Source organism: Mus musculus, chromosome 16 (assembly GCF_000001635.26).
Source record: "Mus musculus strain C57BL/6J chromosome 16, GRCm38.p6 C57BL/6J".
NCBI classification, from domain to species: Eukaryota; Metazoa; Chordata; class Mammalia; order Rodentia; family Muridae; genus Mus; species Mus musculus.
This window is the reverse complement of record NC_000082.6, coordinates 93,814,589-93,833,387: the sequence shown is the minus strand read 5'-3', so window position 1 is coordinate 93,833,387 and position 18,799 is coordinate 93,814,589. Positions and strand designations below refer to the sequence as shown.

General features: G+C 48.1%; 1 protein-coding gene and 1 long non-coding RNA gene across 4 annotated transcripts in view; one reads left to right on the top strand and one right to left on the bottom strand.

Annotated features, from left to right (window-relative positions):
• Morc3 (microrchidia 3) overlaps positions 1–1,267 on the bottom strand; it is a 43,957-nt gene extending 42,690 nt beyond the window's left edge. The window contains exon 1 of one of the 2 annotated variants that reach the window (NM_001045529.3): positions 1,040–1,267. In NM_001045529.3, the coding sequence (NP_001038994.2) occupies positions 1,040–1,078 (39 nt within the window). In that variant the 5' untranslated portion in view covers positions 1,079–1,267. The remainder of the gene's footprint in view (positions 1–1,039) is intronic. The other variant, XM_006523060.3, reaches the window with a different exon arrangement.
• Positions 296–18,799, top strand: part of Gm30881 — a 25,120-nt gene continuing 6,616 nt past the window's right edge. The window contains exons 1-2 of one of the 2 annotated variants that reach the window (XR_385069.4): positions 296–537; positions 14,764–15,165. This is a non-coding gene — a long non-coding RNA (predicted gene, 30881). The remainder of the gene's footprint in view (positions 538–14,763; positions 15,166–18,799) is intronic. The other variant, XR_876266.3, reaches the window with a different exon arrangement.

Here is an 18,799-nt window from a genome sequence, read left to right as displayed (position 1 = left end):
CCTCATCTTCAGGTGCATAAGACACACACACACATAAACTGTGTGGGGGGAAACCGTACTAACAGGCAATTTAAAACAAAACATAACAAAAAATGTGAAGAATACTCAACCTCACAAAAAAAAAAAAAGGCAGACGCGATAAAACTAGGTAACACTTCATGCACACTTGGGGCTATCACATCCCAAATGACGGAAGTAGCCTAATGAATGGACGGAGACCTGCATTCTTGAAGAGCACCTACGGGAGGTGCTTTAACCTCCGGAAATCCTTACCGCTCGCCAACGAAATTACATAACACAGTAGTACCGCTTTTTTTGCCTTTGAGACAGGACTTCCCCTTGTCTCCCTAAATTGTCCTAGAATTTGCCTGCTTCGGTCACCCGAGCGCTGGGGATGCCAGGCATGGGCCACCGCAGCCATCCTTCAAACATCAAGGAAGTAACTTTCCCCGCTTAAGACCTCAGGGCCGGCAGAGAATAAAACTTTGCAGGAATCATCAGGTGAAGCCACGCCCACAATGTTTTGGACCCGAAAGTGTAAGTCCTTTTCTGCGACCACTCCCAGCCACCTCCAAAGGGTTTGCCACCAATGGGCTCGGCCCGAAAAGGCAGGGGCATGCCAAGCAAGCGGAGGAGATGAGTCCTAGCCTCCGCTCCTCCGAGCCGGGACCGACAGGGACGGACGCGTGCAGGAACCGCGCTGCACCGCAGCCCACGCCGCCCCGACGAGGCCCGGCGGCTGCTCCCGGGGCGGGCGGGTCGCGGAGGGCGCGGCTCCCACAACAGCTGTCGGGCGCCGCAGAGCCGGAGGGAGGGAGGGAGGCCGCCTCGGCTTGCCCCGAGATGCCGCGAGCGCACCGGCCGCGCGTTACAGCCGCTCCTCCGAGCGAGGAGACATGGCGGCGGACCCTTGGCCCCGCCGCGACCTCCCGGCCGCCGCGCCAGCCCTTGAGTCGCCGCCGCCCACTGCCACCTCCTGGCTGGCCCGCCTGCCCGCCCTCCTGGGACCCGGCCCGCTCCTCCCCTCGCGGCTGCTCACCGCGCTGAGGCGGATCCCGGTGGGTGGCTGCGCCGCCATCTTGAGTGAGCTACAAAGCCAGGACCGGCCTCGGCCGCAGCCCGACTGGGAGGCTACGAGTCCGCCGCGGGCTTCAACGCCCCGCCCACTTCCGGGGCGGAACCGACAACACCAGGCCACACCCACTCATTTCCGCCTCGGGCAAAGGCGAATTAGGATTCTCAGCAGAGGCTTGCCCGAGCGGGCCTGACCTGCTGCGCGCGCAGGACCCAGGCGTTGGGCGCATGCGTAGGTGAGCGGGCGGGCGCGAGCTCCTCGCCTCGCGTAGCTGGACCTTGAGATTGAAGATTGGCGCGAAGAATGATGTGTAGAAGCTAGGCAAACTCTGATGAAAATCGCACTGCAAAAGTGTAATCCATGGCCGCTGGTAATGATGTTACTGGAATCTTACAGGACAAAATGAAGAAAATAATTACTTTTTGGGTTTGCCTGAAAATCATCAGCTTTTATCCTGGTAGTGGTAGCGCACGGACACGTTAATTCAGTGTGTGTGGAGCCCGGTACTGCAGCGAGTAGCATGTAGAAATTAGTCAAGAAAGGGATGCTAAATAGTACAAGTAAAGAGAAGGTTAAAAGATTTGCAAGAGTATTTACTGCAGTCTTAACGATAGTCATATTTTTATTTATAAAAGTTCAGACGGGCAGTGGTGGCGCACGCCTTTAATTCCAGCACTTGGAAAGCAGAGGCAGGCAGATTTCTGAGTTCAAGGCCAACCTGGTCTACAAAGTGAGTTCCAGGACAGCCAGGGCTACACAGAGAAACCCTGTCTCGAAAAAAAAAAAAAAAAAAAAACAACAAAAACAAAAAAAAACTAAACAAAACGAAAAAAAGTTCAGTTCATCTTCTGCTGATAAACAATTTAGTATCCTTTATTATAGACCGCTGTCTATTAAACACTACAGTATGGGATGGATCCTCTCCTTTTCCTACACGTCAACTGTGTTTTCTCTTCATATTTTAACTGTAGGCTTGTAAAAACTTAAATACTTTTAAATTAATAAGGGGATGTAAAATTAAAACCTGTGGTATTCACTGTTTTTAAGAGTGAATAAGAGGCACAAGATAAGCAAAACTGGTGTCTAGTCTTGCAGAACAGGTGGCTGTCAAGACAGTTGAACCATGATGGCCGGTCAGTGAGCCGTGCAGTCAACCTAGAGAGTGTCAGCAGCCCAGGCTGCGCAAATTCTCCACTGAACTGCAAATAGCTTAGTCTAGAAACTCCCCTGTGGATTTGACCAGAGGTTTGTTCCCATGGGGATTCTAAATCTTGTCAAGTTGACAGGATTAACAAGCAGGTCAGCCTTGTTTTCCTGTTTCATCCGAGTCTGGTTGTCTTTGCGGGGAAAACAGTGCCTAGGGTGGGACAAATACTTGTTCATCAGGGAAGAGGATTCCCCACGGGATGCAGCTGAGGAAAGCCTGTCTCGCCACATTTTCTTGAGATCCACATAATCGCTTTGTTTTTCTTTTTGAAAGAGAGCCTCCTGTAACCCAGGCTGGTCTGCTTTGTACTTGAGGTTGACAAACTCCTGACCCTCTTGCCTCTATCTCCTAAATCCTGGGATTATAGATGTGAATCACTACCACACCTCCCTGCAGTATTTTGTTTGTTTATTGTTGTTAAACACACGTAAACTTCACCTTTTAAAGGTCAGATTAGGGGCGTTCAGTGTGTTCCCACAATGGAGGTCAATGCAGCCATCCATCTTCCACTCTCCCCTTTCGGCCCCTAATGACTACCATGCAACTCTGCATGGATTTAAGTGAAATCATGAAATATGTAGTGACACGTGGTAGGCTTTTTCTCTCCCTTGGTGAGGCAGATATAGGCCAATTTAGATCAGATTAAAAGTAAATAAAGACAGGTTGATTAGGAGGCAGCTCTTGGGTGGGTTCAGTGATCTAAGCCGCACATCCAGGGTAAAGCAAGGGGGTTTATGGGTCTTGTGCGCGGGGTGATGACGTCTGGGATTGTGCCTATACATAGTCAAAAAGACCCCGTGTGTGGGCAGCTCCCAGTCAGAGTGATGACATGTTAGTCTGGAGTTTTTTTCTTAAATCGCAGGGGGAGTTTTCTCTGTGTGGGCGGGGTCAGGGGAAGGAGGGCAGACAGGGTTTCCCAGGTTGTGCAGGGGCTGAGCAGGGGTTCCAGCCTAACAACTAGTTTATCAAATTTAGCGTAATGACTTCATATCAGGACATGTCTCAGAAATCGACTCTTTTTTTTTTTTTTAAGATTTATTTATTTGAGTACACAGTCGCTGTCTTCAGACACACATCAGATTCCATTACAGATGGTTGTGAGCCACCATGTGGCTGCTGGGGATTGAACTCAGGACGTCTGGAAGAGCAGTCAGTGCTCTTAACCTCTGAGCCATTTCTCCAGACCTGGTCTCGGCTTGTTGTTGTTTTGGGTTTTTAAAATTATCATTATTCTTTGTGAGAGTTTATTTCTTTTGTGCATGTGAGTGTTTTGCCTGAATGCGTGTCTGTGCATCACACGTGTGCAGTGTCTGAAGAGACCGGAAGAAGCTGTTAGAAGCTCTGGAAGTGGAGTTACAGTGGAGTTACAGATGATTTGCGAGCTGCCCTATGGGGGCTGGGAACCGGAACAGGTGCTCAGCGTGAACCGCCAGCGCTATTAGCCATCGGGCACCTCTCCATTCATGAATTCTGTTCGCTTTAAGAATGTGGGACTTGAAGCCGGTAGCGCACTCCTTTAGTCCCAGCACTCGGGAGGCAGAGGCAGGCGGATTTCTGAGTTTGAGGCCAACCTGGTCTACAAAGTGAGTTCCAGGTCAGCCAGGGCTACACAGAGAAACCCTGTCTCGAAAAAAAAAAAAAAAAAAAAGAATGTGGGACTGGAGAGATGGCTCAGTGGTTAAAAGCATTGACTGCTCTTCTAGAGGTCCTGAGTTCAAATCCCAGCAACCACATGGTGGCTCACAACCATCTGTAATGGGATTTGATGCCCTCTTCTGGTGTGTCTGAAGACAGCTACAGTGTACTTACATATAATAAATAAATCATAAAAAATTTTTAAAAATGTAATATCAGTGTACTAGTGAAGACTCGATGGGCTTTTCATGACCTGGTCCCTGTCCCAATTCTTCTTTCTTGAGGAGACATGAAGGAACATCTCCTCACTGCAGAAAGGCCTTCTGTGACAGAGCCAAGTAGGAGACACTGAAAGGAGCTGTGTCAGTGCGAACAGAGGAGGGCTGGAGAGACTGCTCAGCAGTTAGGAGTATGTGCTGCCTTGCAGAAGACAGTCTAGGATTCTGTTACCAGCATCCATATGGCAGCTCACAGATATAGCTTCAGTCCAGGAGACCCAGCACACTTTTCTGACCTCCCAAGGTACCAGACATTCACAAATTGCAAATATATACATGCAGACGAACATTCTTGCATACAAATAAAAGTGCATGTAGGAGAGGAGACGGAATACCTTCCTCATCTGGGCGTCATAACATCCGGGGATAGGTGCTCTGCAAACATGCTGTAAGGGTCATAGGTCTCCTGTCTCAGAGGTTTTTGCTTTCTCTCTATAGTTGGCTTAGGGTTTTATTGCTGAGAATACAAGCCATGGCCACAACTCTTATCAGTGAAAACATTTAATTAAGACTAGCTTGCAGGTTTAGTCCGTTGTCATGGTGGGAAGCACGGCATCATACGGGCAGACGTGGTACTGGAGAAGTTGCTGAGAGTTGTGCGTCTGGATTCACAGGCAGCAGGAAGAGAGTTGAACACTGGCTTGGCTTGAACATCTGCGACCTGAAAGCCCACCCCCAGTGATGCACTCCAACAAGGCCACTCCCTAATGGCATGTGGGGGGCATTTTCATTTGTACCACCACAGTAGTCCACCCCTATTCTTGGAAGTGCTTTCCTTTCTTAATAGATGGACCCTCAGAACATCCTTGCTCTTTCTTTGAAGCCTCACCCATTTCTGCCATGCGGCTCCATTGCTAGGTGTGCCTGCCTCTTTGGACCTAAGTTCAAAGGCAACTGGACCAGTAAGACAGCTCAGTAGTAACACAGCTCAGCAGGTAAGGATACTTGTCAACAAATTTGATGGCCTAAGTTGTAACCTAGGACCCACGTGGTGGAAGGAAAGAACTGAGTCGTGGTTGAAATAAGAGTAGTAGGCTCATAGTCTGAATACTGGGTTTCCAGTTGGTGGAAGTGTTTGGGAAGGATGGAGGAGGTGTGTCACTGGGCAGGGGGGGGGGCTTTGGGGTTTTAACTCTTTTTCTCTGCTTCACGCTTGTGCCATGCCATGCCTGTCTGCTGTCATACTCTGTGCCATATGATGGTGTGCTCATGGGGTCTCAGCCAGCAGAGAGTAAGAGGCGAAACGGAAGTCCACTCACTGGCTGGTGTTCACACTCCAAAGTCTGACACCAGGAAGTTTATTTAAGCACAGCACAGTTTGGGCTGGGGGTGGGGGGGTGGGTGGTATGTGTGTGGGGGGGGGGTTGTTTCCTGGTGATAATTAACTCATTCCTATTCGTACAGCAGAGCTTAAGGTGTCACTACACCAAAACTCTTGTTTTTTTAAAGATTTATTTATTGGTTTTTTCGAGACAGGGTTTCTCTGTGTAGCCCTGGCTGTCCTGGAACTCACTCTGTAGACCAGGCTGGCCTCGAATTCAGAAATCCGCCTGCCTCTGCCTCCTAAGTGCTGGGATTAAAGGCTTGCGCCACCACTGTCCGGCCTATTTATTTATTTTATGTATGTGAGAACACTGTTCCTGTCTTCAGACACACCAGAAGAGGGCATGAGATCCCATTACAGATGGTTGTGAGCCACCATGTGATTACTGGGAATTGAACTCTGGAAGTGCACTCAGTGCTCTTAACCGTTGAACCATCTCTCCAGCCTCTCGAAACTCTTTGTAAAGTACATGTGACCTCTTCCATAAAGATGGATCCCATTGATTGAAAAGCAATGCTCAACATAATTGTCTAGGGAGGATGACTGAGAAGCCGAAGAGGCTGCAGGTCTAACATCCCTGCTTCCCCCGGGCACTTGTCTGTGAGCACAAGGACCTTGTGTCTTCTACATGAGCCTGCCCTCTTAGCTGTAAACCACAAATTACATGCTTTCTCTTAGAAGTTGTTTTAGTCACAGCGTCTTATCACAGCAAGAAAAAAGCAACCCGTGTGTTCACATCATCGTGGTGCGTGGGAGCTAACACATTCAAGCAAAAAGAAATATAAATATATTTTTTTTTCAAAATCTGTGACTGTGTCTTTCTCTTCTCCATCCCCCTTTTCATGGCTGCTGCCAAGATGAACAGTTTGCATGCCCTGTTCCTTAATTCTCATAAAACGTTCTTCAAACTTCCTTCTAGGACCATCTTAAAATTCTTTCACTAACCATCTATGAATCCATGAAAGGAAACCCTATATTTCCTGGGAAACAAAAGTAAGGATTCCTCTAAATGAGTTTATTTAGCTTTTTTTTTTTTTTTTTTTGGTTTTTCGAGACAGGGTTTCCCTGTGTAGCCCTGGCTGTCCTGGAACTCACTCTGTAGACCAGGCTGGCCTTGAACTCAGAAATCCGCCTGCCTTTGCCTCCCTGGGATTAAAGGCGTGTGCCACCACACCCAGCCTATTCAGTTTATTTTAAACACGCCTAAGCAGTGGCATTGCTCTGGTGGTGTTTGTATTTTGATGCTAATTATGCTTCCCCAAGAGGGGCTGCCTTAGATGGGGACTGACTATTTGTGAACCTTCTCCTCATTTTAACTTGTAAAATAAAAGCTAGAGCCAGTGATTGGGCAGTGAAAGGGAAAGGTGGAGCTGAAAGTTACGGGGGGGGGGGGGGGGGGAGGGGGAAGAGAGGAAGACAGACCGAGGAGAACGTGTAAAGAAGATGGAGAAGCACAAGACCTAGAAAAACCGCAGGTAGCAAGGGATCTCATAGATGGGGAATAGAGTAGAGTAGTGGTAGGCTCGCAGCTGGTATTCATATTAGTTGAGTTGTGCTTTCTTTGCGCAGGCTTACTAGGGTTGGAGATTTACCGCAACACAGCCACCTGCTGGGGCGTGAGCCTCAGCTCACATGACACTGCAAAGTCCAGCCCTTACATGGTGATTTGCACCCGAGCCTCACTGCTACCCTTCTGCCTTTATGTCTGCTGCCTTCGGCAAAGAGTGGGAAGGAGCAGAGGTAGAGCCATATTCCAACATTCTTTTGTAAGCATGGGTCCCGCACGCTCAGCAAATATTCTTTATGTTATATAACCTGATATCATATAACCAGGTGTTATATAACCTGATGGACATTTAGGTTGGCCAGTGAATAATCCTGTCATAAATAAATGTACGTATACAAATGTCTTTGAGACCCTGTTTTGTTTTAAGATCCTATTGCACTATGTAGCCAAGGCTAGCTTTCAACCATCAATCCTCTTGCCTAGGCTTTGTGAGTGCTTCATTTAGAGGTGTGTGCCCATTTGCTTGGCCTCCAGCTCTTCAAGGTATGTAAAGTGATATACTAGATGTATATCCTATTTCCTTCCCCCCACAGTTCATAGGTGCATATTGTTGTTTAGACCGTGAGACTCTGGGAAGTAAGTCCCCCTAAAAAAGATCAGCAGCCAAGCTTCTGCCTTTGCTGATCGCTGGCTTCTGCCTCCTATCCACAGAGATGTCCCTTCACAGTGCAATGATCAGAACACCGGTGTTTCCTCTAGAGTGGTCCAGGACGCCCTACAGATATGTGTCCTCTTGATGTCCCTGCCCCATGGGGATGGCATAGGTTCAAGGTAGGAGGGAAGTTACCCTTCAAAAGAACTCACTGCAAAAAGAACTCAGCAAGTAAGACAAAGGGATGGGTGGCCCAATGGCAGCACAAGCCTTATTTAGGAGAAGGTTGCAGATATCTAGTCCAAGAGACAGAGCCTGCCATCCTCCAAACACATTGGTGTTATAAAGCAGATGAGGGAGGGGACTGGAAATCTCCCTTTGTCCCTTGATTAGCATGGGTAGGGGAGCTAGATTGGCCGTTACTGGTGATCTGAAGGAGGAGGAAGGAGAGAATCTAGAAAACATTACTTCTAGGAACCAAGTTAGTTTAGCTCTAGGAACTAACTAAATGGAGGAGCTTTACAAAATATGACAGGGCAAGGCAGCGCAGAGGTCCCTTCATGTTGTATTCTTGTTGAGGCCACCTTGGGGTAACTAGAATTCCATCTCCCTGAAGGAGAATCCTGTGGAAAATTGCTCAACTCTATTCTCGGAATCCAAGGTTGGGGTGACCTAGCTAATGTAGCTTCTGTAAAATTGCTTGCTTATGTGCAGCGCCCCCTACAGCTGCCCAGTGAGATGCCAGGAAGCAGTTTTTGTCTTCAAAAGCCCCATGCTCTGGACACTCGGTGCTACACTTAGGATACCCAAATAACTGGGTGTAGTTCCAGCCAGCTGGAATAAAGACTTCTAATTGGCTATAAACCATGTCTGAGTGGTCATCTCTAGAGGGCTCCCCATAACAAAAATGGTGTGGCCATTGAAGTGGAAACTTCTGGTTTCTTTGGAACGGAGGTTATGTCAAATGTTTTGCTGAAGCAGACAAGGTGAGAGGGTGTTTTGCTGAAGCAGACACATGAAAGGACATGTGACATTTAGAAGGAATATAAATCTGACCTCACAGTGGGAGCTCGAGCATTGGTTTGCCTTGATAGTCTTCACTGACAACACGCATGTATTGGTTCACTTTACATTTCATCACTGACCTTCACTTGTGACTTCATAGAAAGTCACCAAAGAACTTCTCAGGAGGTTTCTGTGGCTTCTTGCTGCTTCCTCGGCCCTTGCTGATTTGTGTGTGGTGTCTGCTGAGTGGACTGGTTTGCAGCTGCTGATTCGTGTTTGGTGTTTGTTAGTGGACTAGACTGTGAACGATGTAGATTGGACTCGTCACCAAAGAACTATTTCTAAACAGATCCGCTTCCCTCTCCCGTATCCTAATAACCTTTCTTTGCCACTACCTCTGCTGGATGGTGGGCCAGAGGGGAGGGTGAACCCTTATTAAAGTAGGTTGAGAAAAAAATACATGCCTACAGGCCATGGCTAACACTAGCCTTAGCACACCCCTTTAATCCCTCTGCTGGAATACAGACACACCCTTAGTATACACCTTTAATCGCAAACAGTGAAGATAAAGTTCGTTTGTAGAAGGAAACACGTATATTTGGAAGTGATATCTAATTGAGTGGCAGACAAAGTGACGAATCAGAGAAAGATTTGACAGAATAGGATACACCCAACTCTCAGGAGATGAGAGAGGAAAGAGAAGCTACTTAAGGGCAAGACAGACAGTACAGAAGACAAGAGTACAGTCCAGGATACAGTAGAGTAGAGAGGGAGAGTGACGCAGCGCAGAGAGGGAGAAGGAGGAGGTTTTACCTGGGGAGTTTTAACAGAGACAGGCTGAAGAGAAAACAAGCTAGACACGGGTAAAGACAGAACGAGCAAGAGAATGGGAAGGAGCCAGAAGATTAGGAAAGATTTCTAGACTCAGTTTGAGATCAAGCAGAGCAAATTCAGAAGCCAAGAGAAAAGCCAGGTGAATCAGTCAGCCTGGAGAGGAGTTTGAGCCAGAACAGCTGATTTGAACCAGCCAGCCAGAGTTCAGAAATCAAGAAAGGGTGAGCTTATTCAGCAGTAAGTCTCAGAGGCTGGAAACATTCTAGGCCTGGATTAGATTGTTTGGAGGCTGGATAGACCCTTCCAGGACTAGGCCTAGGCTAGCAGACAGAGGTAGTAAAAGCCTTGGAGGTGACAATTTCTACAAGAGAATGAAAGTGACTTTTACAGTGATCCACCATTCATTGTATTCTGTAGCCTTTGTCAGCAAGGTGTGGTGAATCCCTGGGATGACAATGGTAACCTTGACTATGGCAGGAGCAGCTACAGCACCGGGTGTAGACCTTTCCCAGACTGTGGGTCAGGATCCACTTTACCCATACAAGGTCTCCAGGCTAGATCTTGTGGGCAGGCTCAGGTGACAATCCAAACCTAGGAATTAACCCTTGAAGGGTCTTGGTGACTTGAGGCTGTTTGTATTTAGAGAGTTGTCTTAGTCTGTGAAGGGCCCAGCTTAACATTACAAACTCCATTTTACTTTCAGACTCCATTTTAGGATTAACTTGCCCTCTGAATGAACTCAGCTACTGGAAAAACCCCCAACTTGTTCTAGGAGCCATGTCACCCTGGTAACAGTTACAATTCCTGGGCAAACAGCCACTCCACACCTAGCAACAACCAATCAGTTCTTTAGGGGAAAGTACCTAATGTCTAAAGTAGATTGATTAAGCTAGCAACCATGGTTTGTGCCAAGCTGGAATCATTACTAGCCAATAGAAGCAAATGTCAAATCAATAGCCAAGCAAATATCAGTCAGTCATGTAACTGCCAAACTACCAAGTCCCTCCCCTGCTACCATGATAAAAAAATTACTGAACTCTTCCTCACCCCAGAGCCCGACCCCTCCCATCTAGAGATTGTTCCCAGAACACTCCTGAACTCTTCACCCCAGAATGCATTCCTGAACTCCTCATCCTAGAGTTCGAACCCTCCCAACTAAAGACTGTTCCAAGAACATTTTTGAGATAAGGGCCTCCTGAAACAAACTCAGAATAAACCGGGTACATTGCCAAATAATAAGACATGACCCCTTAGTTACGTAAAATTCCCTTGGCAGGACCCCTTGTCCCTTGGCAGAACCCCTTAGTTATGCAAACTTGTACTTTCCCTGCCCCGCTCTCCCCCCTTGAGTTTTTCCTATATAAGCCTGTGAAAAATTTGGCTCGAGGTCGATTCTCCTCTACACCATACTAGGTGTATGAGTTTCGACCCCAGAGCTCTGGTCTATGTGCTTTCTTGCTGTTGCTTTATTAAATCTTGCCCTCTACATTTTGAGTTCGGTCTCAGTGTCTTCTTGGGTCCGCGGCTGTCCCGAGGCTTGAGTGAGGGTCTCCCTTCGGGGGTCTTTCAGTGCCAGCTCAGCACTTTCCACACCTTCTACTGTGCCAGAAAAGATGGAGGGTCCGAGCTCAAGCTTGAATAAAGACTGCTTTTGTATACGAGTTGGACTCCTGGCAGTCTGTGGGGGAACCTCACGATCAGGGCATAACAGTCAGGGTCGCATTGCTACGGACAGACACATGACCAAGGCAACACTTACAAAGGCAAACATTTAACTGGGGCTGGCTTACAGTTTCAGAGGTTCAGTCCATTATCATCATGGCAGGAAGCACAACGGCATCCTGCAGGCAGACTGGGTGCTGGAGGGGCCAAGAGTTCACCTTGACCTGAAGGCAGTCAGGATGAAGAGACTGTCTCTTCCGCACTGGGCAGCAGAGCTTAAGCACTAGGAGCCCTCAATGCCTACCCCCACCCCCACCCCCCACCCTCCACAGTGACACACTTCCTCCAACAAGGCCATTCCTATTCTAACAAGGACACATCTCCCAAGTGCTGCTCCCTGTGGGCCAAGCATTCAAACATGGGGATGGGGGGGGGGGGGGATGGTGAGGATGGGGGAGGGCGACCTATTCAAACCACAATAGGCATCCACCTATCCAGAGAAGGTATTGGTGAAAACTAACAAATACTACAGAGTGTGGGGTGGTTAGGAACAGTTCCTGGTCCAAAGTCAATCTATCAGCATCTTTTGTCGGCATGGCTATAGCAGTAGCTGCCCCCAAAACAAGCAGGCCAACTGGCAGGAACAGAATCAAGTCTTTTTGATAGGTAATGCACTGCCCTCTTACAGGCTCCAGTGCCTGGGTTTTTCCAATTAGGGAGAGGGACAATTGGCCAGGAATTTAACAGATTTGCTTCCTACCTTTACTATTGTTAGACTGGGCTCCTGGGTGCTCATTGGGATGGAACCCAGACCCTATCAGTTTCTGCCCTTCACTCTTTTGATTTGGGCAATTATTTTTCCAGTGTTCTTTTTTTGTTGTTGTTGTTTTGTTTTGTTTTCGAGACAGGGTTTCTCTGTATAGCCTTGGCTGTCCTGGAACTCACTTTGTAGACCAGGCTGGCCTCGAACTCAAAAATCTGCCTGCCTCTGCCTCCCAAGTGCCGGGATTTTTTGTTTGTTTGTTTGTTTTTGAGACAGGGTTTCTCTGTGTAGCCCTGGCTGTCCCGGAACTCACTCTGTAGACCAGGCTGGCCTCGAACTCAGAAATCCGCCTGCCTCTGCCTCCCAAGTGCTGGGATTAAAGATGTGCATGCCACCGCTGGGCTCCAGTGTTCTTTTTGTTTACAGTAAGCACACTGGTCCTTCTCTGGTCTATTCCTCTCCCAATGCCTCAGGCTTCCCCTCTCTGGGAGCTCTTTTTTTGCTCTCCCTGAGTGTTGCCACTACTGTTTGGGTCAATCTTTTGGTCTGTTTTTCTTCTACAAGCAGTGGTTCTCAACCTGTGGGTCACAAACCTTTAGGAGTGGAACAGCTGTTTTATAGAGTCCTCTAAAATCATCAGAAAACACAGATATTTACACTGTGACTATAACGGTAGCAAAATTACAGTTATGCTGGGTGGTGGTGGTGCATGCCTTTAATCCTAGCACTTGAGAGGCAGGCAGATTTCTGAGTTCGAGGCCAGCCTGGTCTACAGAGCACGTTCCAGGACAGCCAGGGCTATACAGAGAAACCCTGTCTCGAAAAAAAAACAAAAACAAACAAACAAACAAACAAACAAAAATTACAGTTATAAAGTAGCCACAAAATAATTTTAGGGTTGGGGATCACTACGACGTGAGGAACTCTATTAAAGGGTCGCAGCATTGAGAAATGTTGGGAACCCACGGTTCTACTGAGTCACAGTTACTGTAAATAATGAATCATTGATTGGAAGAAAGACATAACCCATGAAAGGTGGAGAGTGGGAACCTTCAGGCCTTGGACCCACCAGAGGTGCCTCCCTTGAGAGGAAGATGGAGGCTGCCTCTGTTCCAGGGAAATTCCTCCTGGAGCTGCCAGAGCCAAAGTCACTCTGGGTGTGTGGAGGGAAGAGGGGGGCCTGAAGAAGAAGAGACTAACCCCACCCCCATCTTGGGTATTGTGGTTATATAAAGATAAACAGATATTAAGATATGTTCTATGGGGGGTGGTGAGGTATGGGGGAAGGGGTACCTCAGTGGGCTCACGCCAAAACATCCCTTCACCCTGAGGGACCAGCCACATGCATAGAATAGAGTTTATTTAGGGCATGGGGAAGGGAGTTAAGAGGGTAGTAGAGGCAGAGAAAGGCAGAGAGGGGGAGAGAGTAGAGAAGTAGAGGCCAGCCATGACCATGTGGAGGGGTGCGGGGGGAAGGGAATGGGGAGAGAAGGGGTGAGAGGCAAGAGAGTAAAGAACAAGAGAGGAGAGAGGAGGGGCAAACAGCCCCTTTTATAATGGCCCAGGACTATCCGGTTGATGCCAGGTAACTGGGGAGGAGCATACTCGGCTGCTGCCAGGAACGGTGGCGGTGGAGTTTAGACAGAATACCAACACTGGGAACTATATCCACCTTCCTGTGCACACAGGAGAGTGAGATTGCTGCTCCTGCACTTGGGGCCAGGGGAGGCACCCCCAGAATCCAGGCAAGGAGGAGTGGCACTGTCCCAGGGAGCCCGAGCAAGGAGTAAGACAGAGGGGACAAAGTTAGTCAGAGCCAGGAACGAGCATGCTGGAAGGAGATAAAGATGGAGTTTCTAGGTGGTGGTGGAGGGGAGAGGGAGTCCAAGGTATAAAACTACATGCCCCCCAGCAAGGCAAGTGCACTATGTCCTCATCCCTGGGTGTGGTCATGGGCTAAGACGGCCATACAGAGAGGGATGTCAATTTCTTCCCACAGGGCTGAGAGAACAGGTGGAGGTTTTAGGTTTCTCTGGCCAAGCCAAAAGGATTTGGTCCCTAACAAGAGGCTATGGGTCTTGAGCCAGGAAGGTGGGTCTTGCCCAGAGAAAGCCGGTGCTCAGTATATCCACAGTGGCTCACCAAGCCCTCCCAGAAGCCTTTCAGCACCTCAACAGTATCTGGGTATTGCTCTCTCCCCTTCATTTTTAGCTATGCTCCCTCAACAAACAGAACTGAGAGAAACATACAGAGACAGAAGGACACCCGGCAATAACGACGGTTGGGTTTGGGGTGGAAGCTGAGAGAACTCACTTCAGAGAGAGAAGCTTGGAATAAAAGAAGCGTTGCTCTCTGCCTGCAGGGAGGCAGCCAGTTCAGGAGCGGGACTCTGTCCCCAGTGGGAGACTGTACACCGTTTTTAAAGGATGGGAACACAAAGTGAGGGAGAGCAGGGTGGCTGTTGCATCGACAAATCATGTTTTGACACAAGGCGTTAAACGAGGAAGTTAATTTTGGTGACTAGGTCATTTCCAGATCATGTGGTTTCAGGGTCCTCAGACAGCGTTTGTATCCAGGTCCCCTCCTGGACTCTGACCTAAAGTCTGTAGCAATAAAGGAACAAAGGAGTGGGCAAGCGGCCCCACAGTCAATTAATCAAGACAGGCAGCACATTTACGACTTGTGTGCCTGAGTTAGATAGCAGGATAAGGGAAACTTCCCTCTGCAAGTCCTTCACTGGTTAACAGACAAATGTGAAACATCTGAAGAAGAAGGTTAGGAGCCTGCAAATATGATCTCACTTTTTCGTTCCTGCTTCCAGGTAGACTTTGTTCCTGAGATGGTTGGACTCGGGAAACTATCTCCTAACGGAGACAAGCAGAAGTGACCATCATGCACTGAGACCAGGGACTCCAATGACAGCTCATGCAGATCCCAGAGGAATTTGGGCTTTGTCCTGCCTTCCTGAGGTGTCCTGTGCAGAAGGTGTCATAAACAGGCTCACTTCTGAAGGGGATTGATCCAGGAGACTTTCTGTAGCATCCTGTTTAGGGCAGAAACGTTGGGAGCCTATGGATCTATAGGAGCAGAGAAGTTCCTGGGACTCAAGAATGTCTCATGGTATATACCCCATAGGAACAATATTTCTCAGGACATCTAAGGCCCCCTGGTGTCCTGGTGTGTCAATGTCTGGAATCTTGCTGCTACCTCCAGAATGTTGGAGGTAAGTCCACCAGAGAACATACACACTCCTTTTTATTTTTTTAAGATGTATTTATTTTATTTGTATGAGTACACTGTAGCTGTCTTCAGAAACACTAGAAGAGGGCATTGGGTCCTATTACAGATTTTTTTTGTTTTTTTGTTTTTTTGTTTTTTTTTTTTTCCCTCACTGTAGAGAAGAACGTTAGGACAAGCAATATGAAGCAGAGTTGCAGTTTATGACACAGATTAAGCACGGGGGTTAATACAAAGAGAGGCACTCTGGGAAAGTCTAATACAACTGTGGTGGATGGGCTTCTCAAGGGAGAGTCGCATCTGTGGACCCTGTGGCTCTCTCAGTTACATTGTCCCCCCCACCCTTGTCGTCCCCCGTCATCGTGCCCCCCCCGCCCCCCCCCCCCTGCCAAGACAGGGTTTCTCTGTATAGCCCTGGCTGTCCTGGAACTCACTTTGTAGACCAGGCTGGCCTCGAACTCAGAAATCCACCTGCCTCTGCCTCTGCCTCCCAAGTGCTGGAATTAAAAGCATGTGCCACCACGCCCCGGCCAGTTACATTGTTTAAAGAGCATAATTTACTACCCATCTGAAAAAGGTTAAACAAAGCTTAAACCTTAAGAAAAAGCTTTGTGCTTGTTGACTTGATTTCCTTCTGACTTTCCTTTTGTGAACGGAACTGTTCCCATGGCTCCTGGAAGTGTGTAGCTAGGTTTTAGACACAGTATCAACAGGTTGAAACTCAGGGTTACAAATCTTCTGACCCCAAGTGAGCACAGTATGGATGTAAGAAGAAACGAGAATGGAAAGAATGTGATTGCTCCTATGTATGGTAGAGGAGGAGGTTTATCATCATCATCATCATCCATTATTATTATCACTGAGGTAGGGTTTCTCTGTGTAGCCCTGGCTGTCTTAGAACTCACTCTGTAGACCAGGCTGTTCTCAAACTTTCAGAGATCTGCTTGTCTCTGCCTTCCGAGGGCTGGGATTAAAAGTCTGCTCCACAACGCCCGGCAGGAGAAGGTTTATTACAGATAAAAGGGACGGCATAATCAGAGGCAGGGACTTCCGGAAGAGCCTAGAGTGGACACCTGATTCTGAGCCATGTGAGAGGAGGGAGGACTCAGGAAGGGAGAGGAGAGAGAAGGGAGCCGGCTGTAATATCCAGGATGTCCAAAAGAGGAGCAGTAACCAAGATGGTTGGATTCTCTAGGGATGAGCAGCAGCCCAGTCAGCTGGACTAGAGAAGTTTAGGGGAGGGGGGAGGGCATGCAGACCAAAGGATTCTGGGAGAACCTGGGAGCCAAGTTCACTTTGATATGTTAAGAAGGCATCTCAAGCGTTTGTTTTTGCTATGTGTGAGCTGTCTTTAGGAACATATATTATCTCTGCAGATATGTGGCTTTTTACCAGTGGCATTGAGTGGTATTCCTTGACACTCATCAAGGAAGGCAACTGGCTCCCAGGTTCAGTGGATTGGCCCCATTCTACTTCATTTCCTTCTGTGCCTTCCTCCTCCTCTATGCTGTGGCCCCAGCTTTGGCGGGTTTCCAGGAAGTCAGAGATGGGTGGTGTGGCCCAAGAAACCAGAACAAACCAGCTTTCGCTGTAGCTGTAGCGGATGCCTCTTTCCTGTTCCGCTTTCTCGGAGCTGAGGTTGAGAGTGCAGAGTTCTAAAGTCTGAGAGAGTTTGGTTTCAGTTCCTGGCTCTGCTCTGAGCCTTGGCTCTGCTGCCTTAGAAATGCTAACAGGACAGTAAGAATCGAAACCTTGCAAGTGAGGCGGGCCCGGTAGGAGGGATCTCTTCATGCCTGCACACACAGCCTTCACTCACACCAACACCCTTGAAGGTCTTTGTCTCCTAAACGCTGGCCTGTTAGAAGAATACCAAGAGTGTTGCTATTTGTGCCTGTTACCCTCGGCCAGCACCGCCCCTGCCAAAACACTGCTTGTCTCAGTGTAGTGGTTCTTTGGGTCAATTTCACCACTTCTGGGAGGAATTGAACTGGCTTCAATGTGGGTATTGAAACTCGTTCATTAGGAAGAAAGAAAATATCAACCCGAGGCACCGAGAGCCTGGAGATGTGGCTGGGTTGGCAGAGGGCTGGCTTAGCCCTGGGTTTGAGCTCCTTCCTATACAGAGTGGTCATGAGAATCATCGCACACAGCTGTGATCATCACATGTAAAAGGTGGAGGCAGGAAGATAGATGACTCCGTACCAAAAACAAAACAAAACAGACAAAACAAAACCTAGAAGCTGAGGTATGGACGTCTGCCAGGACAGAGCATGCTGTGAAAGCCAATCAAGCTCAGTTAGCCCGAGCCCTCACGCCACCCTTCAGGCCTTTGCCGCAGGGAACATCTGCATGCACATCTTCTTTGTGATGCCTTTTAAAAAAATTTCCCCTTGGATAAGTTTATGTAGGAGGAACCGGTAATAAATATAGATTAAGTAGTATGTGTTTGCAGAAATCGGTAAAGCTCTTTTAGATACCTGTTAGGTCACAGGTCCTCCATTTGTTTAGAAATCAGCTCAAACTAGACTATAGGGTTTGTGGTGGTTAGAAAAAAGCCAGCCAGCATTTCTCTGGAACTTGTGAAATGGGCTTTCCATCCCCCCCCCCCCCCGCCCCCAAGAGGCCCTCCCCAAGCTGTGCACTCCCTTGTCTTTACAGCCCTATGCTTGGTCCTCCCTGAGGTCTTACAGCCCCCTCCCCACTCCCCGCCCCTCACACCTTTCTCTCCTCTAGACACTTCCAAATGCCTCTGGATTGTCCCCCCCCCCCCCAAAAAAAAACCCACAAAACAAAACACACCTTTCCCCTAATGGAGCAGTCATGTTGGCAGTTTCTTTACTGCACCCCATTGCATAGCATATGATATCAAGAAGAGAAAAGGTGCTTGTCTTACTTAGGATTTCTATTGTTAGGATGAAATGTCATGACCAAAAAGCAAGTTGAGAAAGAAAGTGTTTATCTGGCTCACGATTCCATATCACTGCTCATCATCAAAGCAAGTCAAGGACCAGAATTCAAACTGGGCAGGAGCTGACTGCCTGGGGCGGAGGCTGACGAGGGCTGGGGGCTGACGGGGACCGGGCTGACGGAGTCAGAGGACACGGAGGGTGCTGCTCACTGGCTTGCTCCTCATGGATTGCTCGGCTCTGCTTTTTTGCTGGGCCCTCCTCCATCAATTGCTAATTGAGAAAATACCCTACAGCTAGATTTTTTTTTTTTTTGGAATTATTTATTTTATATATGTGAGTGCACTGTAGCTGTCTTCAGACACACCAGAAGATGGCTTTGGATCCCATCACAGATGAACTCAGCGCTCTTAACCGCTGAGCCATGCCTCCAGCACCTACAGCTAGATCTTGTTAAGGTATTTCCTCCTCTCAGATGACTTTGACTTTAACAAGTTGACATAAAACTAGCCAGCTCAGTGCTAAATTTGTAAGCAGACATCAGAGTTGACATTCATGGTCTAATAGAAACTGATGATATAAAGAACATATTGATTTTTGATTTTCCTCTGCTTATATTTATTGCATCTGTACATATGTGTACATGTATGTACATGCACATACGTGTGTGGGGAGTCCCACTGTTGCCCACATAGGAGGTCAGATGACAGCTTT